Below are 22,207 nucleotides of genomic sequence, written 5' to 3'. Positions count from 1 at the left end.
TACATGGCTCCTATTCCTCCTTCCTGCACCCTCCTCTGAGCCTCTCCGTGGTTCCCCACCTGAAAGGAATGGCTGTCTCCTCCACACTCCCCAGCCCTGGTCACGTTCTGTTTTTCATCCTGCCTGGGTCAAGTGTGTCTCCTTCACTGATGTTCTGATTGGCTTCCCCTACATATTATCTCTTGCACAGTGCCTGGCCTGTAGTAGGCACTCAAAATATTTGTGGAATGGAGGAGGAGATTTTTTTAAAATCTATTTTAAAAATTATACAATAAAACTGACTTTTATGTAATGTTTTGTTAAGTTTAACACATGTATAGATTCATGTCTGGTGGCTCAGATGGTAAAGAATCTACCTGCAATGCAGGTAGACCAGGGTTCAATCCCTGAGTCGGGAAGATCCCCTTGAGAAGGAAATGACTACCCACCCCAGTATTCTTGCCTGGAGAATTCCATGGACAGAGGAGCCTGGCAGACTACAGTCTGTGGGGTCACGAGACTCAGGCACAACTGAGCAACTAGTGCACACATGTGCATGGTAAGTCACTTCAGTCATGGATTCAGGAGTCAAACCCCATCTCCTGAGGCTCCTGCATGACAAGGCAGGTGACTCTTTACCACTGAGCTACCGGGGAAGCCCAACACACACACAGATTTATGGAATCAGGATACAGGAGACACTCATCACCCAAAACAGTTCCCACCGGCTACTCCTTTATGGTCACGTGTCCCTCCACCCCTAACCCCCAGCAACCACTGAGCTTTTCTCCACTACAGTTTAGTCTCTTCAAGAATCCCTTCCTCTGGAAAGTGACTTCTTTCATTCAGCATGATGCCTTTGAGATACATCTAAGTTGGTGAGGGTACCAATAATTTGTTCTTTTGCAGCCATCATATGGATGTTGAAGCACATTTTAGGTTGTTATCAATTTGGGGCAATTATCAATAGCCTTACTATAAGCATTCACTTATAGGATTTTGTGTGATCAAAAGTTTTCATTTCTCGAGATAAATACTCAGGAATGTGATTTGTGGGTTACATGGGGTTGTTGTTGTTCAGTCACTAAGTTGTGTGTGACTCTTTGCGACCTCAAGGACTGTAGCACATCAGGCTCCTCTGTCCTCCACTATCTCCCAGAGTTTGGGCAAATTCATGTCCATTGAATTGGTGATGCTATCTAACCATCTCATCCTCTGCCACCCTCTTCTCCTTCTGCCTTCAATCTTTCCCAGCATCGGGGTCTGTTCCAGTGAGTCAGCTCTTTGCATTAGGTATCCAGGATATTGGAGCTTTAGCTTCAGCATCAGTCCTTCCAATGACTATTCAGGGCTTATTTCCTTTAGGATTGACTGTTTTGATCTCCTTGCAGTCCAAGGCACTCTCAAGAGTCTTCTCTAGCACCAGAGTTTGAAAGCATTAGTTCTTCAGTGCTCAACTTTCTTTATAGTTCAACTTTCACATATGGAGAGAGTATGTTTAACTTTAACTTTCCCAATGGCTAGTGATGTTTGACATCTTTTCATGAGTTTTTTGCCTTTTTTGGTCAAGTGGCTGTTTAACTCTTTTGCTTATTTTTAACACTGCATTTTAGTTTTCTTACTGCTGAGATCTTACAACTATTTGGGTATAATTTATGTATTGGGTATTCCTGATGGCTCAGACAGGAAAGAATCTGTCTGCAATGCAGGCGATCTGGGTTCAATCCCTGGGTCGGGAAGATCCCCAGGAGGAGGAAATGGCAACCCACTCTAGTATTCTTGCCTGGAGAATCCCATGAACAGAGGAGCCTGGCAGGCTACCGTCCATGGGGTTGCTAAGAGTCAGAGTCGACTGAGTGACTAACACTTTCACTTTATACTTTATGTATCACAAAATCCACCCATTTTAAGTGTACAATTCAATGAGTTTGATAAGTTTATCACTGTAACTCAGTTTTAGAACACTGGCATCACTCTAATAAGATCCCTCATACTCATCCATTCCTGCTTTTGAGGTTTTGGTTTTTTTTAATAAGGAAGATAATCTTTTTTTTAAAAAGTATTTATTGGGCTGCATCAAGTCTTAGTTGCAACACACGGGATCTTTCACTGCAGCGCACAGACTCTGTGGTCCCAGCTTAGTTGCTCCCTGATGTGGGATCTTAGTTCCCTGAACAGGGATTGAACGGCGTCCCCTGCATTGCAAGGTGACTTTTTAACCACTGGACCACCAGAGAAGTCCCTACTTTTGAGTGTTGAGGCTATTTTAGATGTTCTGGATACAAGTCCTTTGGTGGATACGTGATTTGCAATATTTTTCAAATAAAGGGCTTCTTGCCAGGACAAGGAGAATGCTCTAAATGAGGGGCCTGACAGTAAGTCCCAATTCTTACAAACATTTTCTGAGTCTTGTAAAATGTTTCCTTTGGTTTGGTTTTAATGTGGGTAGGCAGACCATTCTGGAAATAACAAAGGTGACTCACCTGTCCCGTGCTAAAGGGACTGCAAGCAAGCCTGCAGCTACCCTGCCGCACTCCCAGTGGAGGGGGGGGGGGGGTCAGACAGGCCAAGGGGCTCTAGGGATGTCTCTTGATCACGCAACCGTCCTGGAGCGCCCAGGGGTGCAGCTGGGCCGGTGGGCAGTGGAGATTCTGGAGGGTTCCCGGGCAGGAAAACACAGTGCTCTCTATGCTGGCTCCATCTCCAAGCCTCGTTTTTGTTATTTCTTTCTTTTTTTTTTTTTTGTCATTTTTGTTATTTCTTTCTCTTGTTTTACTTTTTCATCAAGGGACGTTGTAAACATATGCATAGTAGAATAGGATAACAAACTCCCAGCTCAGGGCCAATACTGTTTCAACGAACTCACACCCTCTCCTTCGTGGTAAACTATAAGGACTCTTAAAAAAAAAAAAAAAACAATTACCATTATCACTCCTAAAATATTGAACAGTTACTTAATAGTGCCAAAATTCAAAATTCTGAGCCCCTGTCTTGAGGGTATGCTAGAGCCTTCCAGGCAGACAGACGACCGTCCGTCTAGCCCGATGGTCCCCAACCCCGGGGATGGGGGAGACCCACACTCACCCAGGAAGCCCGGGACAGAGATGCGGCCCCTATTCTTCCCAGTGGTTGGTCAGGACCTGCTCCGATTGGCCCGGCGCGGAGCCGTCTGTCCGTGGGCGGCACCGACCACAGAGCCAGGGGAGAGCGCGCTCAGCACAGCGCCCTGGCGCCCGCGGGTCCTTCTTCCAGGAGCACCTCTCTCGGGTTAGAGGCTGCGCGGGGGCGGGCGGGGCCGCGCCGAGGCTGTGGGTGGGGCAGCCGGGGCTCAGCGCGCCGGGTCCGGGTCCGACTCCGAGAGGGGCGGCTGCGCTGCGCGCCTGGCCGCGCGGGTCTGTCTCCGCCACCGCCCCGCCGGCTCCGGATTGTTCGGCTCCGCTCCGCCCCGCCCGCCCCGTCCGCGCGGAGCAGCCGGCCGGAGGGCCGACCCGCCATGGACGCCCAGCCGCGCGGTGTTCGCTCCGCGAAGCTCTCGCCGCTCCCTGCTGTGCCGCTGCTGCTGCTGCTGCTGCTGCTGCTGCCAGGTACGGGCGCGGGCCTCGGAGACCCGGAGGACCGAGCCGGGACCCAGGGTCCGTAGGGGTTGCGGCCCCGAGCGCAGCGCGGAGAGGCAGGGACAAGGGCGTCGTGGCCGGGGCCCCGCACCCTGTGTGGTCTGTCTCCGACCCAGCGGCGAGGTGGGTGGGTGCGTGCGTGTTTCCCCCTCGACTCCCACATTCTTGAGAGTCTTCTGGGCGCAGCCCGGAGGCGCGGTGAGGGCCCGCACCGGGGGCCTTCCTTCCCCAGCCCGGGGCTACAGATTGGAGTCCCAGACCTGCCAGTCGTCCTGCTTGGCGCACTGGGTACCGGACTCGCGCGCCCAGACCGCGGTTTCCACTGTCCGCATCCCGCCCACCTCCTCGTTTTACGAATAGATGGGGAAGCTGAGGCCAGAGAGGGCTAAAGGCTTGACCAAGGCCACCTGGGGCAGAGGGGAGTCGTTTCAGGGCGCTAGCCTCGCCTCTTTGTCCTCGCCTCTCAGGCGCTCCTGGCGCCTCCCCGCCTTCCGCCCGGTCTCTGAGAGGAGCCTGTTAGGGAAAAGCTGTCCCAGACCCGACGACGCCAGAAAACTTTTTGAGTGTCCTGCGCGCGGGGTGGTAGATACGAGGGGGCGAGGGATTTGGCAAGGCTGACGGCGGTCCCTGCAGCTGAGCTGGACGTCGGTTGGGAGACCACGTTGTGACCATGCACTCGGAAGGCTGATCCTGCCTTCCAGGGCTGAGGCCCCCACTACTCAGAGCGCCGTCCACTCCACACGGAGCTCCTGACTATGGCCTGGTCTTTATGTGCCGGGCGGAGCGCGGAGGGCAGTCGAAATCCCTGGAGAAGTTGGGTTGAACTTCACCAAGGGTTCCCCTCATCCCTCCCCAGATTTCTCCCAGATCTGTAAGTGGGAAGCAAAAGACAGCTGACTCAGAATGCCTGGGGTGTGGCTTTTAAACAAAGGGGGTCCCCAAGGGTTTCAGAGAGAGAAGGGTCTTTGATCAAGATGTGAAGACATCATTAGCAGGGACCGTGGGTCACATTCTGAGATCATGGGAGCCATGTAGGCACCTGGCTTCTAAGAGGTTTGATGGCCAAACCCCTGCAAGGTCCTGGGTGGGAAGAAGGGGAGTCCCAGTCCTGGGCTGCCATCTCCCTCTGACCCTGGGGTGCCCCTGCCTTGGGAGTGGACTGGTCATCTCTCCATTGTGGCTGTACCCTGGCAGACTGCATTTGTATCAACCCCTGCCCTGTAGTAACAAAGATAGTCATGATGGTTCTTGAGCTTTAACAACATGCCAGCCCTGAGAGGTTAAGCCACTTGCCTAAGTTCACACGGCTGACAGGCAATCTGTCAGGATTTGCACCAGATCTGTCCAAATTCAGAGCCTATGCTTGTAACCACTGTGCCTGTCACTGAATGTGTGTGATCTGATGGAATCCCTTCTGTCTTGGGCCTCAGTTTCCTCGACTGTAAACTTGAAGGAGCGGGACTAGTCTGAAAGTCTGGAGTTCCAGAGAGTACCCCCAGCAAGTAGAGGGGAGGCTGTGGGTGCATGGTGTTCCTGGGGAGGGGGAAAGTGATGACTACCCCAGGATCTGACGGGGCTACTTCCCTCAGTGGCCAGCACCTCCGACGCTGAGCATCGCCTGTTTGAGCGGCTGTTTGAAGATTACAACGAGATCATCCGGCCAGTGGCCAATGTGTCCGACCCGGTCGTCATCCAGTTTGAGGTGTCCATGTCTCAGCTGGTGAAAGTGGTGAGTGTCAGAGCCACAAGCCATGGCCGTGGGGGATGGAGCTTCTGGAAGAGGCTTTCCCAGAACTAGCCTTGTTTTTGTAATTCACCATCTACTTTAATCTCTCTTTCTAGGATGAAGTAAACCAGATCATGGAGACTAACCTGTGGCTCAAGCAAGTAAGTGACCAGACCCTGAGCCCTGCTGCCCCCTGGTGGTGACCGTTTTATTTGCTATCCCTGAATGAGAACAAAGGGCCTACATGCTGACCTAGATTGGGGTCCACTGACTAGCTGGTCTATCTCTTCCTGGGCTTGGGGTCACATGCACTGCCCTACACCCTCCTGGAAGGACTGCAGGGTCCAGCCCCTCAAGTCACAGACAATAGACTGAAGCCTGGAAAGAGAGAGAGACACTGCCCCGCCCCACATGCTCACACAAAATGGCGCAGACCCAGGCCTGGAGCCCTGACCTCTGACTCTAGGCTGCTGCCTGAGACACCTCTTTCCCTTCCTCTTGCTAAAAACTCATGCTTAAGTCAGAATCATATGCCGTTGTAGTTAGGAGGGTGGGAGCTGGGTTCTGGATTTTCTTGTTCAGATTGAGACCAAAGAAATCGGCTCCCGTGTGCCCTCCCCAGGGAGCTCTGTGCAGTCGTGGACAGATAACTCACTGACCTAAGGCTGATTCTTCCACCAGTCAGCCAACTAGCCACTCAGCTCAGCAGCCTTCCTTCCCAGGAGCCTGGGCATGGTGCCCACTGGGCACTCTGTGGCACACATGCCCCTTGACCACAGCCTAAGGTCCTTTCTCTCCTTAGGTGCTCAGGTCTCAGCTCTCCCAGCCTTTGCACCCAGACACTTCTTGGGTCCTGGTGGGATCATGGCTCCTTCCCCAGAACCCTTCAGAGGCCAACCCTGCTCAACTTGGAGATAGAAAGGTGATTCTGTGTGTCATTAGCACTCTGTTATTAGGGCTTCATGGCATATCTGAGCCATTTTAGGAATGTAAACAGCAGGAGCATAAGGCAGGGACCTGGACCTAGCACTGGAAGTGACTGGAGAAAGTCCTAATGGTCCTAGCCGATTGATCATGGAGGCAGCGGCCCCCGGCAGCCAGCACCAGCCCAGTGCTGCCCCGTGACTAGCACCCGCAGGAGGAACTGGGCCAGTGTGGTCTTCATCACGGAGGTGGCTCTGATGTGCAGCAGAGGTGGGAGGTCACCAAGATGGGTGGTGTCAAGAGAAGTAAAACCATGCTGGTCCTTCTCCACCTCCTCCCCCCAGATCTGGAACGACTACAAGCTGAAGTGGAACCCATCCGACTACGATGGGGCCGAGTTCATGCGTGTCCCTGCGCAGAAGATCTGGAAGCCAGACATTGTGCTCTACAACAAGTAAGGTGCCTGGTGGCCCCCACCCTCTCGGGGCTGTCAGCTTGGACCTGGGTCTTTGGCCTATTGGCTTTACAGCCTAGGCTTCCTGAGACCTTTGCCAAGAGGGCTTCATTCATCTGATTCATTCTGCAGGTGTTTATTGAGCATCTACTATATGCCAGGTGTTACGTGGTGCCTGAGACCCCCCCTTCCCCTTCCTCTTGCTAAAAACTCATCCTTAAGTCAGACTCATATGCCGTTGTTGTTGAGATAAGGTGGCACAGAACATTAATAGATGACCACCACTCCCCTTGCCTCCAGAAGGGCAAAGAAGGAAATACACAGGGTTGGGCATTGGTCACCAAGGCAGGAGCTGAACCTCCCTGAAAGTCAGGTCCCACCAGTCCCTATGGTTAGGCCATGGGAAAGCTTCATTCTTCTACTCACCTAACAGATTACCCCTCCCAGCCTGATGCTGCACATGCGCCTTTGCCCACCAGCAGCAGGAAGCCCCTCTTTTCTCGCTTTCAAAGGTTCTTTTCCTGCTGGTCTGAACCTGCCCATCCTAGCACCTTCAAAACCTGCCTCTCTTTCCATGCAAACCTGACACTTTACACATTTAACCTCTGTTAGACACACATAATTTTAATGGATATTTTACAGTATGTACTAGTTTATTCTCTGGGTATTGCAAAACTTCATGTTTGCATCTGTGCTTTATCTCTGTGGTTATAGTGTCTTGAAAAAAAAAAAAAACAACATTTTTCAGCAAAACACTTGATATAGAATTAGTCGAATCTGATTTTGAAGTGTTTTGTGTTTAGGTTTGTCTGCCATATTAGTACAAATTAATATGTTTTACTATTAGTATTGGGACTAGAGGAGCTGAATCCCACTTTCTAGTCATGGGCTAAAAGAACTAAAAGAAGGAGTCCTTTACCCACTCCAGAGATGGTCCATGTTTTATTTACTGCTTTCCCAAGAAAAGACAGCATTCATGTTTCTTTCATGCACCTTGTGAATTGGTCCTTAAAGAACTGGGACAGGGGATAAATTAACTGGTTTGCAGAATGTGAGCTGTCCTACAAATCTCCTGGTCCAGAGGTTCTTAGGGAACTGGACAGGGTGGTGAGACTTTCTCCTGAGATAGAATTAAAGTGGGCACAGCTTTTAATCTTATGATTTGAAAGTCATAGCTGTTTTCTTGCTGGCAATCTTGGGTCAACAGTCGGGGTGCTTTAGGGATGTATGCTTTTTTTTTTTTTTTTGGGATGTATGCTTTTAACAATAATGAAAGATATAGTGAAATGTTTCAGATCAGATGTGGAGAGGAACAAATATCAAAAGGAATTTCCTTGGAATCTGAAGCTGAAAATAACATTTAGAGAAAATCATCCAACTCCTCTGTCCTAACTAAAACTTCAGTTTCTCTAAACAGGTGAAAGTTTCATCTCAACACACTAGAAACACCTTTTACCTTCTTATGCCAGTTTCTCCTATGGTTTTTTGTTTTCTGAAGTTCGTTCTCTAGTAGAATCCTCAGAAAGTGTTCATGGACACAATATACCCTAAGTTCTCACACATGCATAACTCACAATACCCTTTTTAGGTAATACTTTTGTCATTTTGCTGATATAAAATCCTTAGTTCACATTTTCCTTCCATGAAAATCTTAAAAATGCTGACTCATGTTCTGGTATGAAGTTTTGCTGTCAAAAACTATTGCCAATCTAATTTTCTTTTTCTTGTATAATCTGGTGACTTTGGGGAGAGAAAAGGGACTCTATTAATAAGTGTGCCTGGACCACAGAAATAAACCAAGGCTGTCCTGAAACAAATTGGGATGCATAGTCAGCGGGTTGTTCTTTTTCTTGGGTAACCCAAAGATATTTTTCATTTATCTTTAAAATCTAGTTGTTTTACTCGTACCATTTACATAATAAGACTGCTTTTATTCCAGTAAATTTCTTGTGAATTAGAGTTTTTAAGATTTGTTCTGTTCTATGGTGCTATCTCTCCAGGAACTCCTTTTTCACATAAATTGCAACTTCTTTACCTATATTCTCTCTCTGTTATTTTCTCTCAAATTCTTTTTGTCTCTTTTTGATTTAAATTTTTTCTCCTTTCTTATTTCCATCACTACACTTTCCATGGTGTCTGCTTGTTGTTATGTTTTAGTCTTTATTTCTAAAATGATTTTTAAAATTTCTTTTTTCCTATTCTTTCCTATGTTTTGTCAGTTCTTTATTGAACTCCTGTCGCTTACCCAAATTCTTAACTTTTCTGTTTCTAATTTATGCTGCTCTTTCAAAGTTTCTAAATGTTGCTCTTTTAGGTTAATTTATAATGTCAGATTATCAGTTTCATCTGTTCTGTGGATATATTTTTGTGTGGTTATGTGTTATTCAGTTACTTTTCATATTTTTCTTACAGTATGTTCATATGGGGCCCAGTCTGTCCTTCATTGTTTTTGTTGACAGCATTTGCTCTACTTTTAGGCCAGGTTCCCAGAGTGGGTAAGAGCACATCTCTGTGTCGCCCACTTGGGAGCTCCCTCCTCCAGCAGTTCCCTTGAAGCATTAAAATGCTCTGTGTAGGGACTTCCCTGGTGGTCCAGTGGCTAAGACGCTGCGTTCCCAATGCAGGGGGCCCGAGTTCCATCCCTGGTCAGGGAACTAGATCCCACATGCCACAATCATGAGTTCACATGCTGCACCTAAAGATCCTGTGTGCCACAGCTAAGACCTGGTGCAGCCAAATAAGTTAATAATTAAATAAGTGTTTCTTTTAAAAAAATAATTCTCTTATAAATGCCGCATGTAGCCACCTCCACAGCCTAAGAGCTGCCGCTTCTAGATGGCTGCTTCTCTAGTTTCTGAACCATCTTCTCACCCCCAGCTTCCCACCCTCATCAATCTGGATCCTTCCCGATGCAGCTTTTTTTCTGGGTGGGTCTCTGTCCTTCTGGAAGGCAGTTGGGGTGGGGCATGTTTCTGAGATCAAGAGCCCACACCAGTTTGGACTCCTCTGCAGACCTCCGTGGGCCCATCATTTTGTCCTCTCCCACAAACTGGACCCGGTGGCACCCTGCCTGTTCCACTGTTCCCCTTGCTAAGGCTGCAATACAGAGAGGGGGTCCTCTTGTTTTTAATAAGACGAGCTAGCATTTATTAAAATGTGTGTGTTTATTTTTGGCTGTACTGTGTCTTTGTTGTGGTGCACGGGCTTTCTCTAGCTGCAGCGAGTGGCAGCCACTCTCCAGTGGCAGGACACGGGCTTCTCGTCGTGGTGGCCTCTCTTGTTGCGGGGCACAGGCGCTAGGGCACTTGGGCTTCAGTGGATGAGGGCCGCGGGCTCTAGAGCACGGGCTCAGTAGTCGTGCACAGGCCCAGTTGCCCCGACTGCATGTGGAATCCTCCTGAACCAGGGATTGAACCTCTGCCCCCTGCACGGGCAGATAGACTCCCAACCCCCGGGTCACTCGGAAAGTCTGGATCCTCTCTTTTGAGGGGCAGATGCTTCTTGGTGATTTCTATCTGGGGCTCTCAGGACAGAACCCCTCCACTTCCCTTGGCCACAGCAGCTGACCCTGCCCGCGGCCCGTGCAGGTCCCGTTGGTGGTGCTGTGTGACCCCACACCCTCACATCTGAGCTTCATAGGGCTCCATGTAACCTAGTTCTGTTGATGATGTGGGGAGTGAGTCCTCAAGTGTGTGTCCAAGAGGCCAGAACACGCACTTGAGGACTCAAGTTGCGAGTGTTCAAGGCTCTGCCACAAACTCTCTGTGGGACCCTGAGCAAGAGAGCCCTGCTCTCTGACCTTCAGTCTCCTCCTCAGTGAAATGTGGGGCTTAGACTGGAGCAGGGATCATCAAGATTGTCTCTGAAGGGCCAAGTAGTATTTTAGGCTTTGGAGGCCTTACAGCCTCTGTCACAGCGAGACAGCCCTGTCCTTGTCACTTAATAGTTGCAGACAATAGACCACAAATGGGTATGGGTGTGTGCACCAATAAAAATTTATTTACAGAAATAGGGGCCAAGCCAGTGGGCTGTAGCTTGCCAACTCCTGGACTAGTGCCTGGGCTCTGAAGGTCCAATTTTTTATGGATCCAGGATGCCTTAAGGAAAGTTGTTCTGGAGGCTTCTGCCTTCCCAGGGGCCCTCTCAGCCCTCCGTGGAGTGTAAGCCAGCCTCCCAGGGCTCCTCCCTGCCCCACGTGGCCAAGTACACTTGGGGTGGCGTGGGTCCCTACTGCCACCCCACTTCTCATAACCCTCCTCCTTTGCTCCTGGGGTCAGGAATCATCTTCTTGGGAATTGAGGGCCGAGTATGATAAATGAGGCTGAGAACATATAAATGCTGCAGGGCACCTTTGGGAAGCACAGCTGGAGTAAAGGGGTTAATGGATTTGACATCACGTTCCACATGTAATGACTGTCCTGCTCAACAGAACATGTGAGGGTGGAAGGGCCAGAGACCAGCAAGGAGACAGGCCCCAGACACCTCCCTTCTGTCTTCACACAATGGTATCCGGTAACAACCAGATAGGATATCTCTAAATGTTTAGGTTTGTCCTTTATTTTTTATTTTTTCAGCTTTTTGGACACATTGGCATGGTAGTTGTTGCCTTTAGAAGGACATGCATGCCTTCAAATGCAGAACTCTAAGAAACCAGTCAAAGGGTGGCTGACCCAGGGAAACATCAAGAGCCTTCACTGGGCAAAGCCATTGTTTTGAGGACTGGCTGGCTTCACTCTCACACGTGAGACTGGACAGGGTATTGAGTTGGTCGTCAGCAAATCTTCCATTGCACAAGCCAGCTGATAAATGCCAGCAAGCCAACTCTAAGAATAATATATATCTCTGCCTAGAAAGGAAGTCAGGGTGGATGTAGCTAAGGGAGAAGGAGCATGGGGGAGAGTATGGGGAAGGATAGGGACACAGAAGGCAAAGGAACCTGTTGTGCTGGGTTTAAAAGACAAGGAATCAGAAAATGTGATTATTCATTCTAGAACAGTGCAGAGAAGAATGGGGGAGTGTGGTGAACCGGAGAACCAGAATCCAGAGACAGGGCCTGGTAATAGACCCATCTAACAGGGCTCAGTTTAATGGAAGCGGGCTCCCACAATGGTCTGCACAGCCCTTTGAGATCCAGGGTGTGGTTCTACATGCGTGGGTGTACACATATTGGGCACCCAATTGAGGACAGAAGGAGGAGGCATTACAAGGACCAAACCACAGGGACCTGAACACCTGCCTCCAAATGACCACGTTCATTAATTTCTTTTATTTCTTTAATTAAAGGAGAAAACTCCCTGGCATTTGGGAGTATCTCAGTAAATATCAGGGCTTCCCAGATGGTTCAGTGGGTCAAGAATCCACCTGCAATGCAGGAGACAGGAGACATGGGTTGGATCTCTAGGTTGGGAAGATCTCCTAGAGGAGGGAATGGCAACCCACTCCAGTATTCTTGCCTGGAGAATTCCATGGACAGAGGAGCCTGGCGGGCTACAGTGCATAGGATTTCAGAGTTGAACACAACTGAAGCAACTGAGCACGCACACACACAGTAAATTTCAAGTAGGGAGTTGTATGGTGTGGGATGAACCAGTGACATGGCCTGGGTCGGGAAGAATGACGATGAGTGTGTCAGACTGCCTGTGGGTGGGGGGTCCTGGGCCTCAGTATCCCCACTGGTAAATGGAATGGTGACCTGGAAGACTTTTTAGAGCACTTTAAACACTTATATTCTGCAGTTTTACAAGTCATTACTTGCTGTTTACCAGCTGGCCGTGTGAGAGGCTGGACTAGACCACGTGTGTGCCACATGCCTCCTCTTTATTTTCACAGTGCTGTTGGGGATTTCCAAGTGGACGACAAGACCAAAGCTTTACTCAAGTACACAGGGGAAGTGACTTGGATCCCCCCAGCCATCTTTAAGAGCTCATGCAAAATCGATGTGACCTACTTCCCGTTTGATTACCAGAACTGCACCATGAAGTTCGGTTCCTGGTCCTACGACAAGGCAAAAATCGACCTGGTCCTGATCGGCTCCTCCATGAACCTCAAGGACTACTGGGAGAGTGGCGAGTGGGCCATCATCAAAGCCCCTGGTTACAAGCACGACATCAAGTACAACTGCTGCGAGGAGATCTACCAGGACATCACCTACTCGCTCTACATCCGGCGCCTGCCCCTGTTCTACACCATCAACCTCATCATCCCCTGCCTGCTCATCTCCTTCCTGACTGTGCTTGTCTTCTACCTGCCGTCCGACTGCGGTGAGAAGGTGACCCTCTGCATCTCGGTGCTCCTCTCCTTGACCGTGTTTCTCCTGGTGATCACCGAGACCATCCCGTCCACCTCGCTGGTGATTCCCCTGATCGGCGAGTACCTGCTGTTCACCATGATCTTTGTAACCTTGTCCATTGTCATCACCGTCTTCGTGCTCAATGTGCACTACAGGACCCCGACCACCCACACGATGCCCACGTGGGTGAAGACCATATTCTTGAACTTGCTTCCCAGGGTCATGTTCATGACCAGGCCGGCAAGCAACGAAGGTGACTCTCAGAGGCCAAGACCCTTCTATAGCGCTGAGCTCTCAAACCTGAATTGCTTCAGCCGCGTAGAGTCCAAGGGCTGCAAGGAAGGCTACCCCTGCCAAGACGGGCTGTGCGGCTACTGCCACCATCGCAGGGCAAAAATCTCCAATTTCAGCGCCAACCTCACGAGAAGCTCCAGTTCTGAATCTGTCGACGCTGTGCTCTCCCTCTCTGCTCTGTCACCGGAAATCAAAGAAGCTATCCAGAGTGTCAAGTATATTGCTGAAACTATGAAAGCACAAAATGAAGCCAAAGAGGTAAAGATGTGTCTCTTATTACATTAGTCATTCACTCATTCAACAAACATTTTTTGGTTCTTTGTGGACAAGGCTTAGGGTGGGGTTAAGGAATTAGACTGGCATCAGTGAGCTGTTTTCAGACCTGCTCTTCCAGGTACCAGTTACATATCCTTGGATATGCTGCCTCACCTGTGTGAGCCTGTCTTGTCTTCTGTGAAATGGAATGATAAAGGTTGTTATGTGGTGCCTTGCATTTAGCTCCTAGGCTGCCAGCCGTTTAGGCCATAGGAACTCCTAATGCCAAGAGAATGGATTAGGAGGTAGGCTGGAAGAGTGAGTGAGACCAGATGATCTCCTATTAGTATTGATTAGCTGAGCTGACATTTTAAACTTTACTGATTGTGTCCTCCCATCCCCCTTGAAGTGTAATTTACATAAGGTACACATGTCTTAAGTGTGCATACAGTTCAGTGAATTATTACATTATGTGTACACTCATGGAACCATGATCTAGATAAAGACATAGAACATTTCCAGTGCCCCAGAAAGCTCCCTCTTGCCCCTCCCAGTCAGTACCCCACTCCCTCCCTCCTTAGTAACCACTGATCCTGACCTCTTTTACATTAATTTTACCTATTCTTTAAAAAAATTAAAAAAAAAATCTATTTGGCTGCACCAGCTCTTAGTTGTGGCACACAGGATCTAGTTCCCTGACCAAGGATTGAACCTGGGCCCCCTGCATAGGGACTGAGGAGTCTTAGCCACTAGACTACCAGGGAAGTCCCTGATTTTACCTGTTCTTGAACTTCATATAAATGGCATTGCGTAACCTCTTTCATATTTGACTTCTTTCTTTCAACAAAATGTACAAAACGTCTGAGGTTTATCCTTTGGGTTTGTTACTGCTGTGTAATATTCTGCAATAAGACAACACCGCCTTCTGTTCATTCCATCTACAATTGTTGGATGTTTGGTTGTTTCCAGGTTGGGGCTATTGTGACTAAAGCTGCTATAAATGTTCTTATACATATCTTTGGGTGAATACATACATTCACTCCTCCTGGATACACACCTAAGGATGGAACTGCTGGATCACTGGAGAGATGTATTTTCCACTTTAGTGGATACAGTCAGGTTTCCAAAATGTTTAAGCCGATTGACACACCCACTGGCAATGTTTGAGAGTCCCCAGCTGCCGCACATCCTCGCCAGCGGGGTGAAGTGGCATCACTTGATGTTTTAATTAGCATGTCCTGGTTGAGTAATTAGCATGTCCTGGTTGAGTAATGAATAGTAGGTCTCCTTTTCATATGCTTATTGGCCATTTGGATATCTTCTTTTGTGAAATATCTATTCACACTCTCGCCCATGGTTTTTTTAATTGGGTAGACTTCTATTTTCTCCAAAAATCTTATTTTAGAACTAGTGATAGGTATTAATGATGGGGAAGCTTTACACTTACGTGTTTGGCTGCTCCCACTCTGTTTACCCCCAAGGTTATTATGCTCTGCCTTAAGTTGCTTATTAGCAGAGAGCTAATTACTAGATAATTTCATCTCCTGATGCCCTGGAGGTAATTAATTTTGGTAGGAAATGTCTACAGCCTCTTTTTCAGCTGTGAATGGCATATTAATGGGAGTAGATGAGACAGGAGGGAGACAGAGATAGCGGCCCTATCTCCTCACCCCACCCATCTGAGCAACTCTGCCCATCTTGTGACTCTTAACAATGCACAGCCTCCTGATGATGTCAGAAATTTAGCCAAAAGGTCAGGCCCTCCTTCAAATTCAGTTGAAGCAATTGCTGGACATTAAGTACATGATTAGTGAAAAACTACTCATTGGTCTAACACTAATCACTTTTGCAGATACTCTCTAACCTTTATCTACTTTTAAAATCATCACTTCTTTTGAGTGATAATTGAGTGGACTTCTATTTCTTCCAAAATTCTTATGTTAGAAATAGTGACAGGTATTAATGATGGGGAAGCTTTACACTTATGTGGTTGGCTGCTCCCAACTAGAGGCACATGGTTCATCTCAAGAGGCAGTCACTGCTCACCTCTGGTCATCTGGTGATGTCCCGTTGTTTTTCCAGAGAATGCAGAAAACCGGACCATAGGGCAGTGGATTGCTACCTGTTTGTGAAAGGGTGGCAGGTGTTAGAATAAAGATGCCTACTCAGTGCTCTGGGGAGGTGGGCTGTCGGAAGGATTCCTTTTTCTGTCTTACTGCGTGACTGACACACTGCTGTGTACATAGTTTCCCAGAGATGTTTTAATTTCCTAATTCCCCGGCTCCAACTTGGTTGGTTTTAACTGTCCTGACCTCTTAGGAATTCAGACCAAGCAGGCTCAGTTCTCGCAGAGCCATCTCATGAAGGTGCTGGGAGCCTGTGAATGACAGTTTTAACTGTCCTGACCTCCTAGGAATTCAGACCAAGCAGGCTCAGTTCTCCCAGAGCCATCTGGTGAGGGTGCCGGGAGCCTGTGAATGACTGTCCCTGGACACGCTGTCCTGTCCCAGAGAGACAGGAGTGTCAGCGTGTCACCTGCCTTGGGTCTTCTCGAGTTGTGTTGGTGACCCTTACTTGTTCACACTTGTGAGTTTAACACTCTAAATTCAGAGTTAAGGTAGGATTGGGTTACAAATTAGAAAACTAGTTAGGGAGCTTGTGTTCTCATGGTTTTGACAGCTGATCCTTCAAGACTGGTTCCACTGCATGAGTTGCTCTTGAGGTCTTGGAGGTGTGCACAGATCAGAGCCATGATCTTCTGAGCTAATAACCCTGAGACAACTTGTTTGGTTGAGATATAGATACAGAGATATACCTATAGATGTATGTATATCTGTTATTTCATTCATTCCAACCAGAGTCTGACTTTTGATCAATGATTTATTTATATGTATTGTAATTACTGTTTTCCGAGGGTTAAATTTCGCCCATCTTATTTCATGTTTTCCATTTACTTTTTTTTTTTTTGGCCTCGGTTCTTGTTATGCTCTAGAAAGGTTAAATTTCTTTTGCTGACTGAAAGCCATGTACTCTCTTTTATTCTTCTGTTACCTTGTCCCTCAAGATCTCCTCCTCGTCCCTTTGACTCAGCTCTGGTTGTTTCATCTTTGATGTGGGGAGTGAGGAGGGAAGTCTCAGGCCCTGCCGGTCAGTGGGCACCTTCTCTGCTCTCTCTTCCCGGCTCCACTTTGCTCACAAGTGGCCCCACCTGCCTCCCTGGGCCAGGAGTAGCAGGCTGGAAAGAGGCACAGGGTTGGGGGAGAAGAGCACAATCAGTCCCTCCCCAGTTCTTCCTGCTAACAAGACCCTCCTCCTCCAGCCCCACGCCCATGCTCACACTCACCAAGCCACACCTGTCCGCGTTTCTGACCATCTTTAATGCACTCTCCTTTCTGGGATATCCCCGGGGTTGGGCTGAGGGATGACGCCAGGACCTTGGGCTAGTTTACCATCCTGCCTAACACTCAGCTACCTGTTCATGCGTCGTTAGTGCCAAAGTGTCCAGAGAATAGCCAATGTCATTGTGCCGAGATACCCAGAGTTAGACATAAAGTTAATTTTCACCCAGATCGCTTTGCAACACTGTTTGTATTATGTGTAAGACCCAAGTTCACCAGGCTAAACCATGTGAAATGCTGTCAGAGGGAGATTTATAATGCATCATTTTAAAAATCAGCTTTAATATCAATAGGTATTGTCCATTAAGGACCCTGTGCCAGGCACATATTTCATTTAATCTTCATAACATCTCTCTGAAGTAGGTACTGTTCTTATCCCTGATTTACCAGTGAGGAAATTGAGGCTAAGCAAGGTCACATATTTGAACCAGATTCTCACACCTAGAAAGGAGCAGAGCTGGGAATTATAACAAGTCTTGCTTTTTCCACCCCACTGCTTCCTAGAGCCTTCGGAGGTTTAGCCAGTAGTGGGGTTAGTAGAAATTACAGGGTCTATTTTATATCTGAAGCTTTTACAAACCAGTCTTAGGGATTTGAATAAAGTACCTTGTGGCAAATAGGGCATTATAGTTCTAATCCATTGACTTTTCAGTGTCATCGAGAGGACACATTGACTCAAGTTCATAATGATGAAATAAAATCCTTGTCTCCCAGCCCCATCTCAGTCCACTTAATTAAATTACCAAATCACATGCTGCCTCTTTATTATGTGATTATTTCTTAAAAAATCAGTTGATTCATGGGTTCTCTTTTTCTCAATTCAATTATGGTTTCCTTGCTTTCTGAGTTGTCTAGGAGTATAATTAATGTGCAGTTCTCCTTCCTATTTCAAGCCAAAATTGAAGCTCTATTATATACAATTAGACTTGCTCTTTCTTCCATCTTTTACTTTATTGTCAGCAATTGTTTCTGACTTTGAACCTGTCCTGTAACTATACAGAATTCCATGATACTTTGGCCTTATAATTAAAGATGATAGTTGGCTAGTTGGGTATTGTGGACAGCGAGGCTGTGTGAGAGAAAGAGTGATGAGGGGCTTGCCCTGGTGGGCTGGTTTCATTTTTGAAACAGATGTTAAAAGGAAATTAGTATCTAAAACTGGATAAGAGCTAGTACTTTGAAATAATGATAAATGATGTTGGATTGCATTAGCTATCCTAACAAGGGCCCAGAATCCTCCCCCAAAAATGTAAGTCAAGTAACTAGTTTAACTAACTTTATAAATTAGAATTCAATTGGGGGGGGGAGGGAAATGGGTTATGTATATATTAAGAAATTTCTTATTTATGGGAGTTCCCTGGCGGTCCAGTGATTAAGGCTTCACTTTCCAAGGCAGGGGGTGCAGGTTCGATCTCTGATCAGAGAGCTAAGACCCCACATGCCTCCCAGCCCAAAAACCAAAACATAAAACGGAAGCAATATTGTAACAAATTCAATAAAAACTTTAAAAATGATTCACATTAAAAAAAATCTTTAAAAAAAAGAAATTTCTGATTTTAAAGCATTTAATATGACAGATATTTTGTTCCTGTTTCTCTAGTGCATAAAGAGAAACATGAGAAGGGTAGATTTCCTCAGACTACATTAATTAGGAAAAAAAGTTTTCTTGCCATGTTGGCAGCAGAATGGTTTCTTCTCCTCCTGAAACACATTTATTAAATATTTGGTATTGAAAATATGCTCAGTTTGCCTTTTCCTTCCTGCTTTATTTTTCCTCTCATGACTTTTGTTTTTGTCTTTCAGATTCAAGACGATTGGAAATATGTTGCCATGGTGATTGATCGTATTTTTCTGTGGGTTTTCATCCTGGTGTGCATTTTAGGGACAGCAGGATTGTTTCTACAACCCTTGATGACCAGGGACGACGCTTAAGAACTAAACTGTGTGTTATTTTTGAGGTTATTCATGGGCATTGAGGGAGAGGGGAATCACTTTTTAATTTATTTTTCAATGTGGTAAAGTACACTGAGCATAAAATTTATCGTCTAAACCATGTTTAAGTGCACAGTTCAGTGTTAAATGTATTCACATTGTTAAGTAACCATCACCATCATCCCACCCAACTCTCGACCAGTTAAACAATCACTCCCCATTTTCCCCTCTCCCCTGCAACCATCATAATACTTTGTCTTTATGATTTTGACTAAGCTAAGTACTTCATGTAAGTGCAATCATACAGTATTTGTCTTTTTGTGACTGTCCTGTTTCACGTTGCAGAATGTCCCTAAAGGTTCATCCATGTTGTAGCATATTGCAGAATTTCCTTACTTTTTAAGGCTAAATAATACTAAGTTGCAAGTATACACATTTTACTTGTCCATTTATCTGTTGATGGACACTGGGGTTGCTCCCAGGTTTTACCTTTTGTGGATAATGCAGCAATGAACATGCATGTACAAATCTCTCTTCTGTACCTTGCTTTCAATTCTTTTAGGGATATACCGAGAAGTGGAATTGTTTGATCATATGTTAATTCTATTTTTAATTTTTTGAGGAACTGCCATTCTGTTTCCCACCAGGGCTATGCCGTTTTACATTCCCATCAACAACACACAAGTTTCTCCACATCCTCATCATACTTATCGTTTTCTGGTTTTTTGGACAATAGCAAACCTACAGGTTGTGAGGCGGTATCTCATTGTAGTTTTGATTTGCATTTCTCTAGTCACTAGTGATTCTGAGCATTCTTCATGTGTTTATTGGCCATTCTTATGTCTTCTTTGGAGGAATGTCTCTTCAAGATCTTTGCCCATTTTTGAATTGGGTTGTTTTTTATTTTTAAGTTTTAGGAGTTCTCTATATATTCTGGATATTAATGCTTTATCAGATATATGAGTTGCAAATATTTTTTCCCAGTCTGTGGGTTGTCTTCATTACTGTTGATAATATCTTCTGATGCACAAATTTTTAAAATTTTCAAGAAGTCCAATTTGTCTGCTTTTTCATTTCTTACCTGTGCTTTTTTGTGTCATATCCAAGAAACCATTGCCAAATCTAATGTCATAAAGCATTTGTTCTGTTTTCTTCTGAGAGCTTAATTGTTTTAGGTCTTACAGGTAAGCTTTTTCTCAATAGAGGTTCCTATCATCACGCTACTGGCTTTGCTTTTGGCATTTCAAAGCTTACTTATTATCCAGTTGTCTTGACTTTTGTTAAAAAAAAAAGATGTAAGAAAAATGTCAAGAGTATTATAGGTAAATGAACATTTAACCAGCCTTTGGATTAGGTAAAAATACATCAAAATATAATTCTTCTACAGTGATAAGTAGCATGCTGTGCTATGGACCATGTAAAAATGGACTAAATACAAAAAATGTAGGGTTTTTTTTTTTAGTGCTGGAGACATAGCTGGATGGAAAAAAAAAAACCTTGCTGTTCACAAATGGGAAGAACTGTTTGGTTCAGTATCACAACAGATTTCCCAGTGGTTTTCTTATTTAGCTCATAATCTCCTTGAAGTTTATATTATTTCAGCAAGACCTCACTACTATCATTTCTTACCATGCACTTCATTTTTTTTTTTATCTTTTACTGTTTTTCAAGAGTCCTAGGACCATGCCCCCATTTTGGATGGCCTTATTTATGTTGCATAATTCTAAATGATTAAGAGAGATTATGCTTAGCCACACATTCACTGTTAATGAGCCTTCCGAACAGGGTTTCTCACCCTTAGCACTAGTAACATTTGGGGCCAGATTAATTCTGTGCTGGGGGCGCAAATCTGTCCTGTTACACTGTAGGATCTTTAGCAGCACCCTGGCCCCTACCCACTAGATGCCAATAACATAAACCCATCCCTTGCCAGGTACGATGACCAAACATGTCTCCGAGGATTGTTAAGTGTCCCCTCAGGGGCAAAACTGCCCCTGGTTGAGAACCACTGCTTTAGACAAATTATTAGGGAGAGTGTATCCCATACTCTACTTCTGAATCTGAGTAACTGCTGGCAAGAGATGATGATTTATAGAGACTGTTCTAATCTTCTCACTAGTCATTATGATGTTTTTCCTATGCAAAAATAAAACGGACAAAATTGCAGCCCACCGTGACTCATGTTTCAATAAGCTAAAAGATTTCTATAAAATGTATTTACATGTAAATTTTTAAAGTAAGGCTTCCCTGGTGGCTCAGCTGGTAAAGAATCCACCTGCAATGCAGGAGACCCCAGTTCGATTCCTGGGTCAGGAATATCCACTGGAGAAGGGATAGGGTCCTACTCCAGTATTCCTGGACTTCCCTGGTGGCTCAGCGGGTAAAGAATCTGCCTGCAATGCGGGAGGCCTGGGTTTGGGAAGATCCCCTGAAGGGAAAGGCTACCCACTCCAGTATTCTGGCCTGGAGAATCCCATGGACTGTCTAGTCAGTCCATGGGGTCGCAAAGGGTCGGACACGACTGAATGACTTTCACGTTTTTAAGAGCAGTGGAAATATAATAAGGATCAGGGATATAGACAAGCCATGACAGCCAACAGACTGTTTAAACGCATCAAATCAGGAGACTGTCACTCATTAAATGGCATTAAACACCTGCCTACAATAAAATGCAAATTAGACAGGATCCCCTCTGCCTTCCAAAGAGTGTTAACTTGAACTTAGACCTGTTACTTACTATAAATAAATAAGGTATCTGTTGTCTCAAGAGCTAACAACTCTAAATTGAATGCAAGATTTCTATCAGTTTTTTCTTCCTGGTCATAGCTGAATCAGGGACATTTAGAGATGAAATTTTAACTTGTCTACCTGTGATACATGATACTGTACTGAGTAAGTAGTAATAGGCTAAGACTAGATTACGTCTAAATCTACGTCTAAATTACATCTAAACTCTAATATTCTACTACTGTACTGTAATTTTTGGAAGGAAAGAGGTAAAATTGAAACATCACAGGATTGTAACAATGTGCTTATACATAATTAGAATATCACCTTTAATATTAGAAGATGGTTTTCTCACAGAACAATTTACTAGTATACACAGATGTGTTCTTAAAATGGGATTCACTTAGTTGTAGTGGACGCTTCTAAGGTCAAGGATCAAAAGATGCTACCAGAATTTATATAAAAGGTGGTCCTATTAATTGTGGAAAAAGTAGACAAGAGAACTGAAATAATGTTACGGATATGCTATACTGCATGTCCATAGGAATTGTCTATTGTGTGACTTCATGATGGAAGGTAAGCTGTAAAAATAGTTAATAATTGTTCAGTTTAAGC

General features: G+C 45.9%; 1 protein-coding gene across 3 annotated transcripts; it reads left to right on the top strand.

Annotated features, from left to right (window-relative positions):
• Positions 1-3,169: 3,169 nt before the first annotated feature.
• CHRNA3 (cholinergic receptor nicotinic alpha 3 subunit) lies at positions 3,170-19,922 on the top strand. 3 transcript variants are annotated; one of them, XM_043922016.1, is made up of 6 exons: positions 3,170-3,551; positions 5,180-5,322; positions 5,436-5,480; positions 6,588-6,697; positions 12,527-13,538; positions 18,737-19,922. In XM_043922016.1, the coding sequence occupies exons 1-6, from the start codon at positions 3,473-3,475 to the stop codon at positions 18,863-18,865; spliced, it is 1,518 nt and encodes a 505-aa protein (XP_043777951.1). In that variant the 5' UTR covers positions 3,170-3,472; the 3' UTR covers positions 18,866-19,922. The 3 variants fall into 3 exon arrangements, with proteins under 3 accessions (XP_043777951.1, XP_043777949.1, XP_043777950.1); XM_043922014.1 differs by having other exon boundaries at positions 3,170-3,563; positions 5,183-5,322; XM_043922015.1 differs by having other exon boundaries at positions 3,171-3,554.
• The last annotated feature ends 2,285 nt before the right edge of the window (positions 19,923-22,207 follow it).

Source organism: Cervus elaphus, chromosome 13 (assembly GCF_910594005.1).
Source record: "Cervus elaphus chromosome 13, mCerEla1.1, whole genome shotgun sequence".
Classification (NCBI taxonomy): Eukaryota; Metazoa; Chordata; class Mammalia; order Artiodactyla; family Cervidae; genus Cervus; species Cervus elaphus.
The sequence above is the reverse complement of the archived record's forward strand: the minus strand, read 5'-3'. Positions and strand labels throughout refer to the sequence as shown.

What these genes read in the sequence shown, in the direction of transcription:
- CHRNA3 (XM_043922014.1), top strand. Translation starts at nt 3,473, where the DNA reads ATGGACGCCCAGCCGCGCGGTGTTCGCTCCGCGAAGCTCTCGCCGCTC. An exon ending in GACATTGTGCTCTACAACAA is followed by an intron (nt 6,698 to 12,526) that starts GTAAGGTGCCTG and finishes TTATTTTCACAG; the next exon opens with TGCTGTTGGGGATTTCCAAG. An exon ending in CACAAAATGAAGCCAAAGAG is followed by an intron (nt 13,539 to 18,736) that starts GTAAAGATGTGT and finishes TTTGTCTTTCAG; the next exon opens with ATTCAAGACGATTGGAAATA.